General features: G+C 31.8%; 1 protein-coding gene across 1 annotated transcript; it reads right to left on the bottom strand.

Moving 5' to 3' along the window:
* Nucleotides 1-11,391: 11,391 nt before the first annotated feature.
* LOC135950705 (uncharacterized) lies at nucleotides 11,392-14,220 on the bottom strand. The gene has a single exon (XM_065500234.1). The coding sequence runs from the start codon at nucleotides 14,218-14,220 to the stop codon at nucleotides 11,392-11,394; it is 2,829 nt and encodes a 942-aa protein (XP_065356306.1).
* Nucleotides 14,221-16,960: the final 2,740 nt, after the last annotated feature.

Here is a 16,960-nt window from a genome sequence, read left to right as displayed (position 1 = left end):
TTGGATATTTTTATATAAAAAATATATATTTTTTTTTTTTCAAAATTCAGTCAATCGAAATAAGAACCATTCATTACCTACTCAATTCTATGTATATCAAACAAAAAAGTAAAATTTTGTGAAAATGAGCGAATTCACTTAATTGTGAATAAATTCGAAAATAATTAATCGATTTTTATATATGTCGTTAAGTTGCTATTATATTAGGGTTTGTCATAAATTATGTTTTCGTTCTGCAGCAGCAGAACTATTTGGAAGTGAAAGTATATTAAAAATAAAATTACATATGTCACTATAACAGAGTTCATTGAATCCATCTTTAAGTGTGCTTACGTTTTCCCGAACTAATTTATGCGAGCATTAATATCTAAAGATATATCAGATAATTTTTTTCCGGCCTTTTGTTTAAGAAATACAAGTGTTTGTTTACATTTAATTTGCACTGACACTAAGATTTTGATGTTTTTCATATAAATGCAAAGATGTTATACATTTAACGGCGTTAAGTTCAATAATCAGGTTTTTCCAACTATTTTATTTCACACATGTTTTTTATTTGTTATCTTTAAATTTAAAAACTATAAATTTTAAAAATATTAATTGTATTTCCTACCAAAAAATTAAAAAAAAATTAACAAACCAACCAAACTACCAATCGTTGTACTTGGAAACAAAATCTACCACTTTTGGTCCAATTGGACCAAAGCGGCAACGCTGCAATGCGGTTAAATAATTGTCATTTTATTTATATGTATATGTGTATAAAAGTGTTTGTTTTATGTTTTTCTAAATGCAGTTTATTATAGGTACATGCTAAAATATTAGTAAATTAAAAATATATTTATTAAATTTTAAAACAATAAGTGTTTGTAAAATTTAAACAAAATTAAGTTACAGAGAACTTTATAAACAAAACCATATCTCTCTTATAAATAAGTCAACTATACACCAGACATGCGCAGCCCATACCACAATTGTGGAAAATAAAATCACACGTATTCTTATGCTCTTACATTTTAGTAGTCGTTGTCCACTCAACGAGACAACTAGGAATACGCATGAGCACTGGTGTATGCAGGGGTGCCAGATAAGGCAACTTTGTAAAAAAAATAGATTTAAAAAGTCGGCAATTAAAAAAACACTTGTTGAAATCAAACATTTTTATTAAAAAAAATATATATCAAAACAAAAGAAATCGATTCAGCAATCAATATATTAATGTTATGTTATACAAAGATGAAATTTTATTTTATTTTCATTATTTTCATTATTTTTAATTTTTATTTATACATATGTACAGTGAATGTCACTTAAAATCGTACATCATCGTAGTAAAATTTTATTCATTAGTTTTAGAAAGTTGATGTTTTGGAAATAATTTAAAATGCTATTAATTGCGCTTATCTACAAATAACAAAATTGGGTAACACTGTCAGTGCCCAGAATATCAACGCTTCATTTAAAATCCTACAGGCACTAAAAAATAGCAAAGGATACCCTACAAAGTATTAGGATTATTTAATATTAACTTTTTTTTTTAATTTTTAAAGTTTTAATTGTAATTTAATATAAGTGCACGAATTTAAGTGAAATATGAATTTTGTGATGTTCTTTAATTTTCATCAATATTTTTTTAAGGAATTCAGGTTTTGTTAACTTTTTTGTTGAAATACATAGTTTCAGTTCCAATTAATAAAATCACTTTTAATTTTGTATATAATCACCTAGTATTGCCTGTATAATTTCATAATATTTAAAAAAAAATATGTTGTACGATTTTGAGTGACACTCACTGTACATACATATCGTCCCTTAATAAAACAATATATACTATATAACACTATAGTGCAGTAATGCGCAGCCCATACCACAATTGTGGAAAATAAAATCACACGTATTCTTATGCTCTTACATTTTAGTAGTCGTTGTCCACTCAACGAGACAACTAGGAATACGCATGAGCACTGGTGTATGACTTTTTCTTTATTTTTTCAGTTTTTGTATTTGTGTGTTTGTAGGTGCACTGAATAAAATAAAGAATTGAATGTGTTGGTGAGAGTAAGTGTATTGGTGAGAGGATTTATTTTTGCGAACCTCTGCTATAGTGTATAATTTTTTTGCCATTTCGAAATATTACTCTCTTTTCACACATACGGGTGATTAGACTTGCCACCTTTTGAAATTTCCAAAACGGGACACCACTAAATGATCAGAGAACGATGGAAAAAAACATGGAAAATGACCTAGCGTGGGTTATAGGACTTGCTGAGTACATTACAAATTGTGTCAAAAAATTTCAGAAACACCTTCAAATTCAGAAGTTATTCTGAAAAAACCGTTTACAGTGATGCTTTTCAACTTATCGATCTGTAACTCAGTCAGTTTTTGTTCAATTTTTATTTTTTTTAACGTGTTGGGAAAGAAATCTTATTACGCTTCAAAATGACATGCATTTATTGATACATTTGTAAGTTATAAGTATTGCTTTTGTTACGATCTTTTTTGATTTGAGTCGATTTTCATTGCTTATTTTGATATGAAAGCTTATAAAAATTTATATCAATGTATAAAGAAAGGTTCTTAATAAAACATGGTTTTAATTTTTCAAATCGGATGAAAACTGTAAAAGTTATTCAACTTTTCATTAATACCTTTTTGAGTATTTTCTCCCCCAGCGCATAGAAATGTAAAAAAAACTGGGTAAATATTTTCGAAAAAGTTTAATAACTTTTGCAAATATAAACCGATTTTAATAAGTAATATCTCCTTTTTGTCTATATAAAATTGTCTTTAAAGCACTGTGCAAAAAAAATTTGGTTTTCATAGAAAAAAATTAAAATCGCTATTGTTGAATTTGAAAAATTACAAAAAAAATAAAAAAAAAATTTAACTTTTTTAATAACTTAAACAATTTCTTAGATTATTTTTTAAAATTTTTAAATCGGGTTTAAAATGTCTGAATTAGAGGTATTGAAGTACTACCTACCCTAAAACACTTGTTTCAAAATAACTAACAATTTTGAGGGTGTTCAAAATCTTTGAAAACGGTTTTAGCATGTCCTCACCTAGGCATACAACCTCCATTAGGACGCTTTTCAAGTTCTGACAAAAAGTGTTATATCCTATTTTATTTATTAAAATCAACAATAACACATTAATTTTAATTGTGTAAAATCTGGAGAACTATTACTGTGAAAGTCTTCGAACTTTATACAGGAGTAAATAGTTATTTTCGAATATCTGGAGTACTATAATTGTAAAGTATTTAAACTTTGTATGAATCAAATTCTTGTCACTATACGGAGATTGGCTGAAAATGGGCGAGACTGAATTTTTTATAGTAAATAGTTATTTTCAAATATCTGGAGTACTATAATTGTGAAATTCTTCAAACTTTATATGAATCAATTTCATATCACGACATGAAGTTTAACCAAATTGGGAAGAATCGGAACAAGGTTTAAGTCACCTACCACACAAAGGAAAATAAATATTTTCAGAACTATAATTGCGAGATTCCTCAAACTTGTCCGATAGCTCACTTATCATTTTACATAGTTTGGCTGTAAAATGGTCGGGATTGGATTAGTGGGAGTGACACCTCCCATACAAAGTATATAGTTAATTTCGAATATGTGGAGTAATTGTAATGTATTTAAACTTTGTATGAATCAAATTCTTATCACTGTACAGAGTTTAGCTAAAATGGTCTAGATCGGAACAGTGGGTGTGAAACTTTCCATTCAAAGTACATAGTAAATTTTGAATATCTGGATAATTAAAATTGCGAGATTCTTCAAACTTTGTTTGAAAATTTATTTTTTATAATTTTACCTAATTTGTTTCACCTCATTAAAAAAATAGTTTATAAAATCTTTAAACATTTTTTATTTTACTACGTAGGAGTAACGAAGCGCAGCGGGTTATTTAATAAAGTTTACCTATTTCAGTCCATAATTTAAAATTTATATTTTTAATCGCTTTTATCAGCTTTTTTATTATTATTTGAAGTAATAAATTCGACAAACTCAGTCCATTTCAATGGACCAACAACTCACCTTTAACTAAAGGTACAAGCATCCTAGAGCGATTATCGTGCCATTTATTTTTCATGAAAGTTAAATAATGTTTACTAATGAGTTTATTGAAACTCATAGAAGTTAATGCACTAAGTACCTATGTATATTGTTAAATAGTGATATTCAGTTTTTAGAAAATACTATATTTCAGAAAATAAAGCATCCTTGTTTATCGGTATTTCCAATTTTTAATTTTTTATATTTTTTGTGGTAATTAATGAAAAAGTTTTTTTTTTTTTAAACGGGACAAATGGCGTCACTATTTTCTTTGTTTTTTTTTTACTTTTGGTACTTAAATAAATTAAATATGTATAAATTAATCGCACCGAATCATAGAAAGAAGAAATTTTACATTAATGACAACTACATATGGCAATTTGCCATCTACACTCGCAAATTTCATTGACGCAATCAAATTTGACAATTGCAGCAATAAATATTGCTACGTGGAGACCTAGGGTCATGAATTAGGTTTCTGACAACAGCAGTGTTGCCAAAACTTTAAGACCACATCCCACCAGATTGCACTTAAAATAACGCCAGAAACCACTAAATCTTTAAATAAAACAACTGATTAAAACCGCTAAATTTTTATTGAACGAGTTATCAAGCAAAACTGTTTTAAAAACAAAAATAATTAAATTTTAAATTAAAATGTGTGCCAAAAATGTTATATACTAAAATTAGAAATTATCATTTTGAGTATATTTCTGAGGTACCAACCAAATTTAGAAACTTTCATGAGATTTCATAATCGTAGCAGCACTTTTCATGGCGACGAAGGCAATTTTTAATAAAAATTAATTTGATTAAATTAAAATACATATACTTTACTGTCAAAATTCCATTAACCATCTAAGATTGCAAACAAGTTCTTAAGTTTGATTTTACAATATTAAGCTGACTAAAAACTCGCTCCACTTCCGCATTTGACCATGGCATACAAATAATTTCCAAAGTAAAATCAGCTAGTTCATTGAAAATATTATTTTCTGCGGAATCCTGATACTGCAAAAGCTTAAACCAAAACGATGTAGTATTTGAAAGATTTGTCCACCTAATAATGTAGATGTTACTGAAAATTGTCTGGACAACCAAATTGTTCCAAATATGCAATAACATATTTTTTATTGACATAATGTCTCGGTTTTTAGAAGCAAAAAGTAAAAAAAAATTACCTTAGAATCAATTGCTTCAACAGCGATATACAAAAATGTACAACACATCGTTGTCTGATTTTTGATTCCTTTTCAGACATATTTCCATTGCATTTCTATTTTCGTATTTCAGTTTCAAACTGATAACCTAAATAACTATTAGGCAAATAATAACAAGAAGGGAAGCCTCTCATTTTTTTACAACAACAACTTCTCTCTCTTCTCACATACAAGCAAGGTTGCCAATTAAGCCATTTTCCGGCTAGATCTAGCGATTTTATTTTCATTTAGCCATAAAAAAATGGCTAGAATTAATCTAGCCGGAAGATCTAGCCATTTTATTTTGTCTTAGCCTTTCTTATTTTATACTTAGCTTGAGCATTTTTGAAATTTTTTAAAAATAAGACATTATTTTTTATCAAATCACAAAGAAACAGTATTTTTAAACAAATTCGTCTGTTGATGATTTGATGAGGATATTGTTTGCAAAGCAAACACATGAGGCATATTTAAAAATCTATTTTACATTTCTTCAATGGATCCGATTTTGAATGTAAGTGCCCAGAAATATGTTTAATTTATCAAAAAGGAAAACAAAATATTGATATTACAATATTTATCCGCATTTTCTCAATCTCTGGTTATTTTTCATCGTGACTGATATACTGACAGTTCTCATACAAAAATTCTATTAATTGGAAGTATATCATCGTTATGAAAAACGATAACCGGAGATTGAGAAAGTGGGGGTTAATCTACTAAACCCCATTACTACGAAGTCGGTAAAAATTATTTTTCAAAACTGTCAGTATAACTATTAATTAACACATAACCAGACTCCGTGGTAATGGGGGCAAGAAATGTAATATTTATGAATTTGTATTCAGTTATTTTTGGGTTTTAGCCATTTCTAGCCATTTTTAATTCAAAATCTAGCCATTTTCTGAGCTGAAGAGTTGGCAACCTTGCATACAAGTACTATGTGAATTCAACACACCTGAGAGAGAGATTTAATTTCAAAACTTTTTCTTGAAAATTGCACAAAATTGCAATTCTAACACACACTTTCACCATCACATAATATTTTTATTATTTTTTTACACACTTTTAAACCATTTAAATAACCGAAACGTGTATATTTTGCACAAACGAAAAAAATATTTTTTTAATTTTTTTGACATTAATTTTTTAGGAGGTGAAATAAAAACTAAAAAATACACATTTGTAAAATTTCGTATTGGAAATAAATAAAAAAGTTCAAATAAACTTAATTTTTGCAGAAATTATGGAATAAAAAGCTGAAAAATCTATTTATGAAACCTTTCCAGATCAAATATAATTCAAATAATTCGAGAATTGTTTGAATTTTTAAATTTAATTGTAATAAAATTTTGTTATAATTTTTAAGGTCGCTTTTTTACAACTCTGTGTGTTTGATGAGTGTGGTGAAAGTGCCCAGCAGTTAAGTAAGTAGTCAATGTATCCCTTACCCTATGTCTCCACGTAGCAATATTTATTGCTGCAATTGTCAAATTTGATTGCGTCAATGAAATTTGCGAGTGTAGACGGCAAATTGCCATATGTAGCAATCCATTGCGCAATGATTGCTCTGCTGATTGTCTGAGCAATTATTGCTAAGCAATAAGCTGTCAGTTCAGTTGTCATTAATGTAAAATTTCTTCTTTCTATGATTCGATGCGATTAATTCATCCATATTTAATTTATTTAAGAACCAAAACAAACAAAAAAACAAAGAAATTAATGAAAAAATCATTTAACGTAAAATAAACCACAGTTTTTCATAGAACTTCTCGCTTTGAAAATTTTGTATTTGTGACGAACGTTTTCTCCACCTAAAGCAATCAGCAATCACTCTGCTGTTGCTCTGCCGACGTTATTGCTTGAGCTTAGCAATAAAAATTGCTACGTGGAGACCTAGGGTTAAAGGCAGTAATTGCCACAAATGTCTTATCACTTGGCTGACTCCATTTTATATATTTTGGACATTTGACACGTGTGTGCACTTTGTAGTGCAGAGAGAAGACAATTGGTTACTTTATGCATCCCAAGTAATCTAGCGTGAAGACAATTGTCACTTAAGTGTATCTAAGTAATCTAGAGTGTAGTCACTTTAAATGTTTTGTGAGTAATTCGTACAAACTGGTTTTGTTACAAATTGTGTTAACATAATTCTCATACAGTTTATTTTTATTTTTGCTTAAGTATACTGATATCCCATGTAAAATAGAATGTACTCAATAGTCACTTTACTGCCTCTTAGTAACCTATGGTGATGTCACTTCAAACTTTTTTTGTACTGCACTTTATTTTACCCACCAGAAGCGTTGACTACTTTCGATCAGCTATCTGATAGTCACATTGTCCTGCTTAGGACATGCACATGTTAAAATAACTAGTCAAGTAGCTTATCAAGTAACCAGTTACAAAGCTAGCAAGGTAACTGACGCTATGTAACCAGTATGTGAATCCAATGCGTTGCCTACTTTGGTCCAGCTATTAGACAGTCCCATTGTAATCAAAAAGAGACAATTGACAATTGCCTAGGACATTCCCGTGTTAAAATGACTAGTCACGTGGCTATTGAAGTAACTAGCTCCCATCCTAGTCTCCTGTCTCCTAGAACTGCTGGGAAATTGTAATATGATGCAACAATATAAAATTGAATGCGAAAATCAATGGGCAAAAGAAAAATCTTATATTTTTGTTTAACTGCGCCTTAAAGGAAGTGTAAATTAAATTCAATAATTTGAAGTCAACAATTGATAAGAAAACCAATATGGAAAGTGTTATTGGTGAGAATTATACGGCTGCGCAACTACGCTTGTGCCTGCAGAATCTTGGTTTGCCTTCAACAGGAACAAAAAATGCATTACTCTTAAGGCTAAATGCGTTGTCTGTGGATGGCTTGAATTTTTAAGTGTTGTGATGAAAAGAGTTGGAGCTGATTAAGCGTGAAAAGGAGAAAAGAAAAAACTATCTACTTAAGAAAATTGCAAAAAGTTAATCTGTCTGAGTCTGATAATGAAAGGCAAATAAATGTAACGAAGAAAGCTGATAAATTGAATCCAAATGTTGACAACAAAGGACCTAGTATTTCTTTTAGTATTCTGAAGGATATAATTCCTGACTATGATGGTGTTTCATCCTCTGAAATGTGGGTAACTCAATTTAAAAATATAAATGAAATTTACAACGTTGATGAGAATACGATGAGGGCGTTGTTAATGTGATAAGATATTGAAGGAAAGAAGTTTTCAGTACAAAGGAAAATAAACTTATTATGAGACGCAATTTCGAGGCACGCAAACGGAAATATTATGAATCATTTATAGACTATTATAACGAGAAAGTTATGCTGTCTAACAAAGTTGGAGTCGATGAAGAAGAGCTTGTTGATCAAATAATTGAAGGCATCCCCGATACCCAGTTGAGAACACAAGCTAATCTACAATGTTTTACTGACAGATCAAAGTTATTACAGGCATTTTCTAAAATTGAACTTAGTCGACCAACTCAAAAAATTCTAGGAAAAGGTGACCAGACCAGTAATAGTGGCGAAAAGAAATTCCGGTGTTACAATTGCAACTCCTTTGGACACTGTGCCTCAGAATACCAAAAGCCAAGACGAGAAGTAAGATCCAGCTATGGGTGTGGAAGCATGGAACACCGACTTGCTACTTGTCCCGAGAGGAAGAAGACTGTCAACCAATTGGGTCAAAATGAATATGTAAGGTATTTTAAGTTTTATTTAGATTCCAGTTTTAATTGTGATTTTTCCTTAGAATGCTTGATAGACTCGGGTAGCACAGTCAGATTTGTGAGGAGGTCGGATATTTTGAAGTATGTGAATTTGGAGAATATTTTATGTTTTGATGGACATTTTTATGGAATAAATGGTTCTAAGTTGGAGGTTTATGGCAAATTTTAATGTTGTGTAATTATTGATGGAAGGGTAGTGTGTATTGAGATGGTAGTCGTGTTTGATGGGACTACGTCATAACAGTGTGTATTAGGTAGGGATTTTCTGGGCAGGGCGGGTTTCAAGCTGACTAGTTGCGATAGGGCTAGTGTAGGGCAAGTAAGGGAGGATGAGGAGAAGGATGGTGGAATATTGTCCATCGACATGGGGGATGATTTTGATTTGACTATTGGGGGTAGTATTGAACATGGTGATAGGGCGAGACTTATTGATATGTTTAATGAATATTATGTACGACCCGATCGTCCTACTGAACCTAAGGTGCATAATGAGATAAAATTGAAATTGAATGATGATAAATGTTTTAATTGTAACCCAAGAAGACTATCGTACTCGGAGAAGGTCGAATTACAGAAACTATTGGATGAATATTTGAAAAAGGGATACATAAGGCCGAGTGATTCAGAGTCTGGTAGGAGGTATTTTACGAAATTAGATTTAAGGAACGGATTTTTTCATGTTTTTGTGCATCCTGATTCCGTGAAGTACACTTCTTTTGTGACACCTATGGGACAGTTTGAATTTTTAAGGATGCCATTTGGTCTTAAAAGATTTGTAAATAAGGTTTTTGCTGATATGGTGAGGGAAGATAAGCTTATAATATATTTGGATGATATTATGGTGGCAACGGTTGGCATTGACGAACATTTCGAAGTTCTGAGGGAAGTTTTTTGTCGTTTGGTGGCGAATAATTTGGACCTAAGAAATGACAAGAGCGAATTTTTACAGACGTCGCACTGTGGTATGAGAAAAAAAAAGATGGAAATAAATCTGTAACTTCTAAACCCTTAGTCCGATTTGAAGTGTTGTCGAGATTAAGTTTTGAATTTTGACCGCACGGGTGCACCGGGGCTGCGGCCAGAGTTCCCCAAAGTACGACACCTCGGGTATGTTCAATTTTTAAAACGATCCTATTTCTTCGGCTGTGTTCCGATTTCAAAACGATCACATATATAGAATCTCCTCGTCGAGCACTACAAAAATCCCATCTCTTATAACTTAGGACATATTCGCATTTGAAAATTAAATTTTCATCATTTTTACCCACCCTACTCCAGTTTTTTGATAACAACGGATTAAAATATTTCCCGATTTTCTTTTGTTGGACTAACAATAAATTTATGTATGAAATATAGAAAGAATTGTTTAAAAATCATGACTGAGTCCAAAGTTACATGCATTTGAATTTTAAAAAGGCGATTTTTCGCTATTTTTTTGTGAAAAAAGTACTATTATTCTTTTTAAGTTATCTAAAAAATTTCTAAAAGGATGTATAAAGAATTTGTACTTTTTAAAAAGCTAGCTTTACATCGAATGTTTTAAATTAAAAAAAATTTAAAATTTTTAATACCGAGGGAACCAGGTACCTTCAAATAACGCCTATTTTTTATGTAAAATTCAACTTTAGTGCAAAAATTCTCAAATCGCATACTCGATATAAAAATATAGTAACCCATTTTACATGGCCCAATATGTTCTTAATTATTTTGTAAAGGGTTCCGATAACCCCGCCCCTGATATGGATATTATAGCCTAAAAACTAAAAAATCCCATTTTTGGGATTTTGCAACACTTTTTTGGGAATTGCGGGATTCCTGATCACAAATTTAAAAATTGGTGTATACTCAAAATAAAAACACTTGTAGGTTTCGTTGTTGATTGTTTTAATGATGCAAGGAGAATGAGAATTTACATTTTTTGTATGCTAATGCTAGGGCTAAAGTTAGAGTTTGAAAAATAAGTAAATAACAAATTAACGTTATAAATTCAGCAAAGGAAAACAAATTAGTGTAAAATGAAAGCAAAGTAATCGAATATTAGAATATTGCAAATGTAATAAAGTTATTTAAAAGAGTCAAATCATTATTTATGTTAGTAAGTAAAATGAACTTTAAATTTTAATAGTTATAAAATAGTTTTCTAATTTAGGATAAATGTAATTATGACCGAACATACTGCCCCCATTGAAAGGGCACTTTCAATCATCTTCGTCAAGCGGAAGTGCTGCAATTTTTTGAATTGCCCTTCGATATATGCCTTTTGAAGTCTTGACATCTACAACACGGATTTTTCCATCACGTCCAGGGATGGCTTTTACGACACGAGCAAGAACCCAATGCTGTGGTGGTAAATTATCTTCGTGTACAATAACCAGTCATCCTTCTTCAATGTTAGCACACGGTTTGAACCATTTAGATTTTTGTTGAAGATTCAAAACATAGTCACGAAGCCACTGCATCCAAAACTGTTGTTTTAAATATGTCACCAATTGCCAACGTTTTAAATAATTTAAATTTTTACAATCTATTAAGTTTTCGTCCGGTAGGGACAACAAAGATGAACCAATGATCATATGGGCTGGGGTTAAAGCTTCCCCATCATTAGGATCGTCAGATCTGGGTGTTAAAGGCCGTGAGTTTAATATAGCTTCTACTTCAATTAGAATGGTTTGAAATTCTTCATAGGTGACTCCAGATTTGGACATGTTTTTAACAAGAATATTTTTTGTAGATTTTACAGCCGATTCCCAAAGGCCGCCAAAATGTGGTGATCGGGGAGGGATAAATACAAATTTGAAGCCTGTAATTTCGCTGTAGTTCATTAAAGATTTAACATTGTCATCATTGAAAAAATGTTGTTTGAATTCTTGAAGTTTGAAGTTAGCGCCAACGAAATTTGTTGCGTTGTCACAGTACAAACGCAAAGGTATACCACGTCTACCTATAAATCTTTTTAAACATAAGAGAAATGTATTAGTAGACAAATCTGAGACTACTTCGATATGAATAGCCTTGGAGGCGAAACAAACAAATATTGCTACATAAGTTTTGTAAGGTGGCTTCCCTCTAATTCTGTACGATATGTAGAATGGTCCACAGAAATCAACACCACAAACTAGGAAAGGACGTTGAGCTTTTAGACGATCAGCTGGAAGATCTCCCATGATTTGTTGCATGAGTCGAGGTTTGTATTTGAAACAGTGGACACAGTTGCGAACCACTTTTCTAACGATATTTCTACCATTTATAATCCAAATTTGTTGACGAATAATTCCCAGTAGAGCATTTGGACCCGCGTGCAAATGTTTTAGATGAAGGTATTTAATATACAAAGTTGTAAAATGATGATCTTTTGGAAGAAGTGCTGGAAACTTGGTATCATACGACAGCGATGAATTTGCTAGCCTGCCACCAACTCTGAGAATTAGTAAAGTTGTTTTGTAACTACGAATTTCGTGTAAAAAAGGCGATAACTTTTGGAAACTTGGTTTTAGAGTTTGACCATTTCGAAGAAGATCAATTTCATCTTTAAATGTTGTTGATTGAATGTCATGGACTACTTTCCAGAATGCAAGTTGCAGTTCTTCTGACGATATAAATAAGTTCCGTTTAGATTTGTGAAAAAGACGATGAATATAAATAATAATGTGTAGAATACGAAGATACGATGACTGACTGGTGATGATTTGCGAAATTATAGATTTTACGACAATAGTTGTGTTAAACGAAGACTTTCTCATTTCTTCTGGCGGAAGATCAGTTTCAATATTTGGGTTTTGAGGCCATTCCTCATCTACCTTTTTTAAAAATTCAGGTCCACTAAACCACATTGTTGATATTATTTCATTAGCAAGACACCCACGGGATACTATATCTGCTGGATTTTGTTTCGATGGGACATATCTCCAGGGTAAATTGTGAGAAGTATTTTGAATTTCTGAGACACGATTAGCGACGAAACACACAAGAGACGATGAATGCTTTGTGAGCCAGTTTAAAACAATTTGCGAATCTGACCAAAAGAATATTCGATAAGAGTAGGATTCAAATTTGTGTTTTATTTTATCCCACGTTCGACACAATAACAGGGCAGCGCACAATTCTAACCTGGGTAACGATTGTTGTACTACAGGTGCTTCTTTTGATTTGGCAATTAGAAGATTTGAATGAAAACAATCAGGATCAGCCGCTCGAATATATATACAACATCCGTATGCTAATTGAGAGGCATCAGCGAAACCATGTATATCGAATTTAACATCTGGATTTGTTTGTACAAATCTAGGCAATTCAATTTGATTTATGTAAGGTAAGCTCTTCTCGATTTGAATCCAACGACCTTTTAAACGTTCATTTAGAGGTGAATCCCAATCAATTTGTTGTTTCCATAATTCTTGAATTAAGATTTTACATGAAATCACAATAGGGCTTAAAAGTCCCAAAATATCAAATATTCTGGCTATTACAGATAATACTGACCGTTTAGTAGGAACTTCAATATTCGGTAGATTAAATCGAAAGCAAAATATATCCTCATTAGGTTTCCAAGACATTCCAAGAGTTCTAGTTATGTTTTCATTGTTAGTTTTTAAATTCATTTCTTCTGTACATTGAGCTAATTGTGGCACATTAGAACTCCATTTCGTTAATTGTAGACCAGACTTTTCTAAGATTTGGATGATTTCAGCCTTTTTCGCTGAAAGTTCGAAAATATTTGCTGCCCCCGTAAGCAGATCATCTACGTACAGATCTTGCTTTAAAACTTTAGAACCAATCGGAAATTTGTGATTATAAGCATCAGCGATAAAAAATAAACTTCTTATTGCAAGAAAAGGTGCAGCGGATGTGCCATAAGTCACCGTATTAAGTCGATAAATGTTAATGGGATCATTTGTATTATCTCTCCACAAAACAAGTTGAAAATTTCTATCATTTTCATCAACGAGAAACTGCCTGTACATTTTGCAAACATCTGCAGACAATGCAAATTTATTAAGACGAAAAGCAAGAATAGTTATTATGAGGTCTTCTTGTATTGTTGGACCAACCATTAAAATATCGTTTAATGAAACATTAGTTGAGGTAGGTGATGACGCATCGAAGACAACTCGTAGTTTTGTTGAAGAACTTTGTGGTCGTAAAACTGAATGGTGTGGTATAATGTAATGGGGTTGATTTAAAACATCATAATTCACAATTGACATATATCCGAGATTTATATATTCATTCATGAAGTCTATGTACATTTTACGCAAAGACTCATCTTTTAAAAGACGCTTTTCTAGGTATAGAAAGCGGCGACGAGCTACTTCAAACGAATTTCCAAAGTTTGTTTACTGAAGACTTGAATGGTAAACGTACTTTTACTCTTCCATTTTCATCAAACACTGTATTTTCAAGAAAATGCATTTCACACTGGTTTTCTTCTTCAGTCAGGGTTTCCTTTCGTGAAATTTCTTCGATCTCCCAAAAGGCTTTCAGCAACGAATCCAATTCTTCATAATTTGTAAGAACGTTACACGACAATACTCGATTATGTTGTAGAGATTCGACTTTTCCACCAACTATCCAACCAAATGTTGTATTTATTAAACATGGAAGTCCTTCGCCAAGTTAAATCTTGCCGTCTAGTAATAGATCAAAGAATATTTCGGCACTAAGTAATATATCAATATGTTTAGGTAAATAAAACTGTGGATCTGCGAGATCTATTCCATCAGGAATGTTCCAATTACTTGTGTCAAAATGTTCTGCAGGTTGAAGTGACGAAATCGTTTTAGTTACAGCAAATATTGATGTAAATTCGAAGCTTGATAGTCGAGATCTAATAGTAGCTGTTACCTTATATTTTAGTTGAGTTCGAATTTCTGAAACTCCTGCTATTTCTTGATTGGATTTAGCTTGTTGTAATCGAAGGCGACTAACAGTCTCTAGAGTAATTAAATTTACCTCTGAGCAAGAATCCAAAAGAGCTCTAATCGGTTGTAGGGTGCCAAAACTATCTTTGATGTATACAATGGCTGTTGGGAGCAAAGTAACGAAGACTGAAGTGTTAAATGTAAAACAGATGAATTATTTGTTGGATTTGACGATGATGGATTTCTTTGATGAGAGAATGACGACGAAGAAGTTTGTAGTGACGAAGAATTATCATTTGTTTTGGGTTGATTCGAAAATGATGAATGTTGCGATGTCGATGGCTTATGATTCTGGTTGCCTTGATGTAAAAACGAAGACGAAGAAGGTTGAAAAGACTATGAATGCAATGACGAACGATTTTGATAGGATGAATTCGAAGAATGATGAGGTTCATTTGATGATTGGGAACTTGGATTATGTAGAGATGTATGATGCGAAATACGACAGGTGCGACAACGTGATTTTGATTCACAATTTGCTACGATATGCATAGTTTTGAAGATTTTACAAAATCAAATCGACGAGATATAGGTAGCGATAAATATGAAGTGCAACTGCTGATAAAATGATCTTTGTTTTGGCAATATTCGCATGAGATGCTCGATGTTATAAAAGAAGAACCAGGTCGTTTAAATTTGTGTATAGATTTTTGATCGTAACTATGAAATAATTCGACTTCTGTTGTGCGACTTTCGAGAAATTGGCATCTACGGCTCATAATAGAATAAAATTCATCCCATGACGGCAATTGATTCAAATTTTGTTTTTCATCATATACTGACTTTGATCCTGAATCTACCTTTGATAAGACGATATGTATAAGTATAGCATTCATCACGTCCAATTCGGAACCTAAAGATAGCAAGGAACTTCTCAGAGCAGCAACATTATCTAAAATTGATCGTAAAGCTGTAGCAATTGGTTTGTTGATTGGTGAAATTGAAAACAACGAGTTTATATTGTCGACAAATATTAAAGTTTTGTTGTCATATCTTTCTTTCAATCTATCCAAAGCCTTTTGATAATTTTCTTCGACGATTTGAAAGGCTTCTACAACAGAAAGTGCTGGGCCTAAGGCAATTTAAAAGATAATTAAATTTATCTATGGTTGGTATGCATGGCTCTTCATGAACCAAAGTATTAAATGTACTTATAAAACGAGAATACTCTGAATATTTGCCATTGAAATTCGGGAGTTTGAGCTGAGGTAATCGACTTTGGTGTGAAAATGATGTGCTTGTCGTATTTAAAAGACTTAAATCCATATCGCTAGATCGGCGTTTTTTAGATAATAAATCAATCATATAAGCTTTGGCCTGTACGAAGAGTTCTTCCAATTCAGAGCGTGATTCGTCTGCTGTATCAAGGCGCTCAATTTGCGTTTGGATATGACTTAATTGAGTAAAATACGATTCAAGCATTTGAAGTCGACATTTTATAATTGTGTAATCAGATGATGTCCCTTCTTTTTCTACCTTTAACTTCAATTTGGTAATACTCCGTTTCATTGTACTTCGTTGTACCTTTAACGATGCTAAATCCATATTTGCTGGCTTTATTGTGGTTCTTGATTTTTCATTAATAAAATTACACTAAATTGTATATAAAAATACCAAAGGTACTAACGTTAAAACAAATGTACCGAATGATATAAAAAGTCCAACACTGGTATGTAGCTCAACACTGGCAATAATCAATATGTGTGTGTGTTTACTGGTGTCTTGCTAATGTGAAAAAAAACTCAAACAAAACGATGAGAGATGAACAAAAACAAATACTTCTCCTACTTACGTGAGATGCTGAATAAGTATTTTTAAGCAATGGCAAGGGGTAAATGATGAGAGGTGTATAGATGAGATGTGTATTAAAGACCTGCACAAGCTGCATTGTTTAACATGAAGACAATTGCCACATGATGCTTTTGTCATGTCATGTTATGTTCTTTTACCTACTTATCAGCAACACGCAAAGGCAATGTATATCAAAACAAAAAACAAATGCAGCATCATTTTAACAACATCATAA

Source organism: Calliphora vicina, chromosome 2 (assembly GCF_958450345.1).
Source record: "Calliphora vicina chromosome 2, idCalVici1.1, whole genome shotgun sequence".
NCBI lineage: Eukaryota > Metazoa > Arthropoda > Insecta > Diptera > Calliphoridae > Calliphora > Calliphora vicina.
This window is presented reverse-complemented; position numbering and strand designations above follow the sequence as displayed.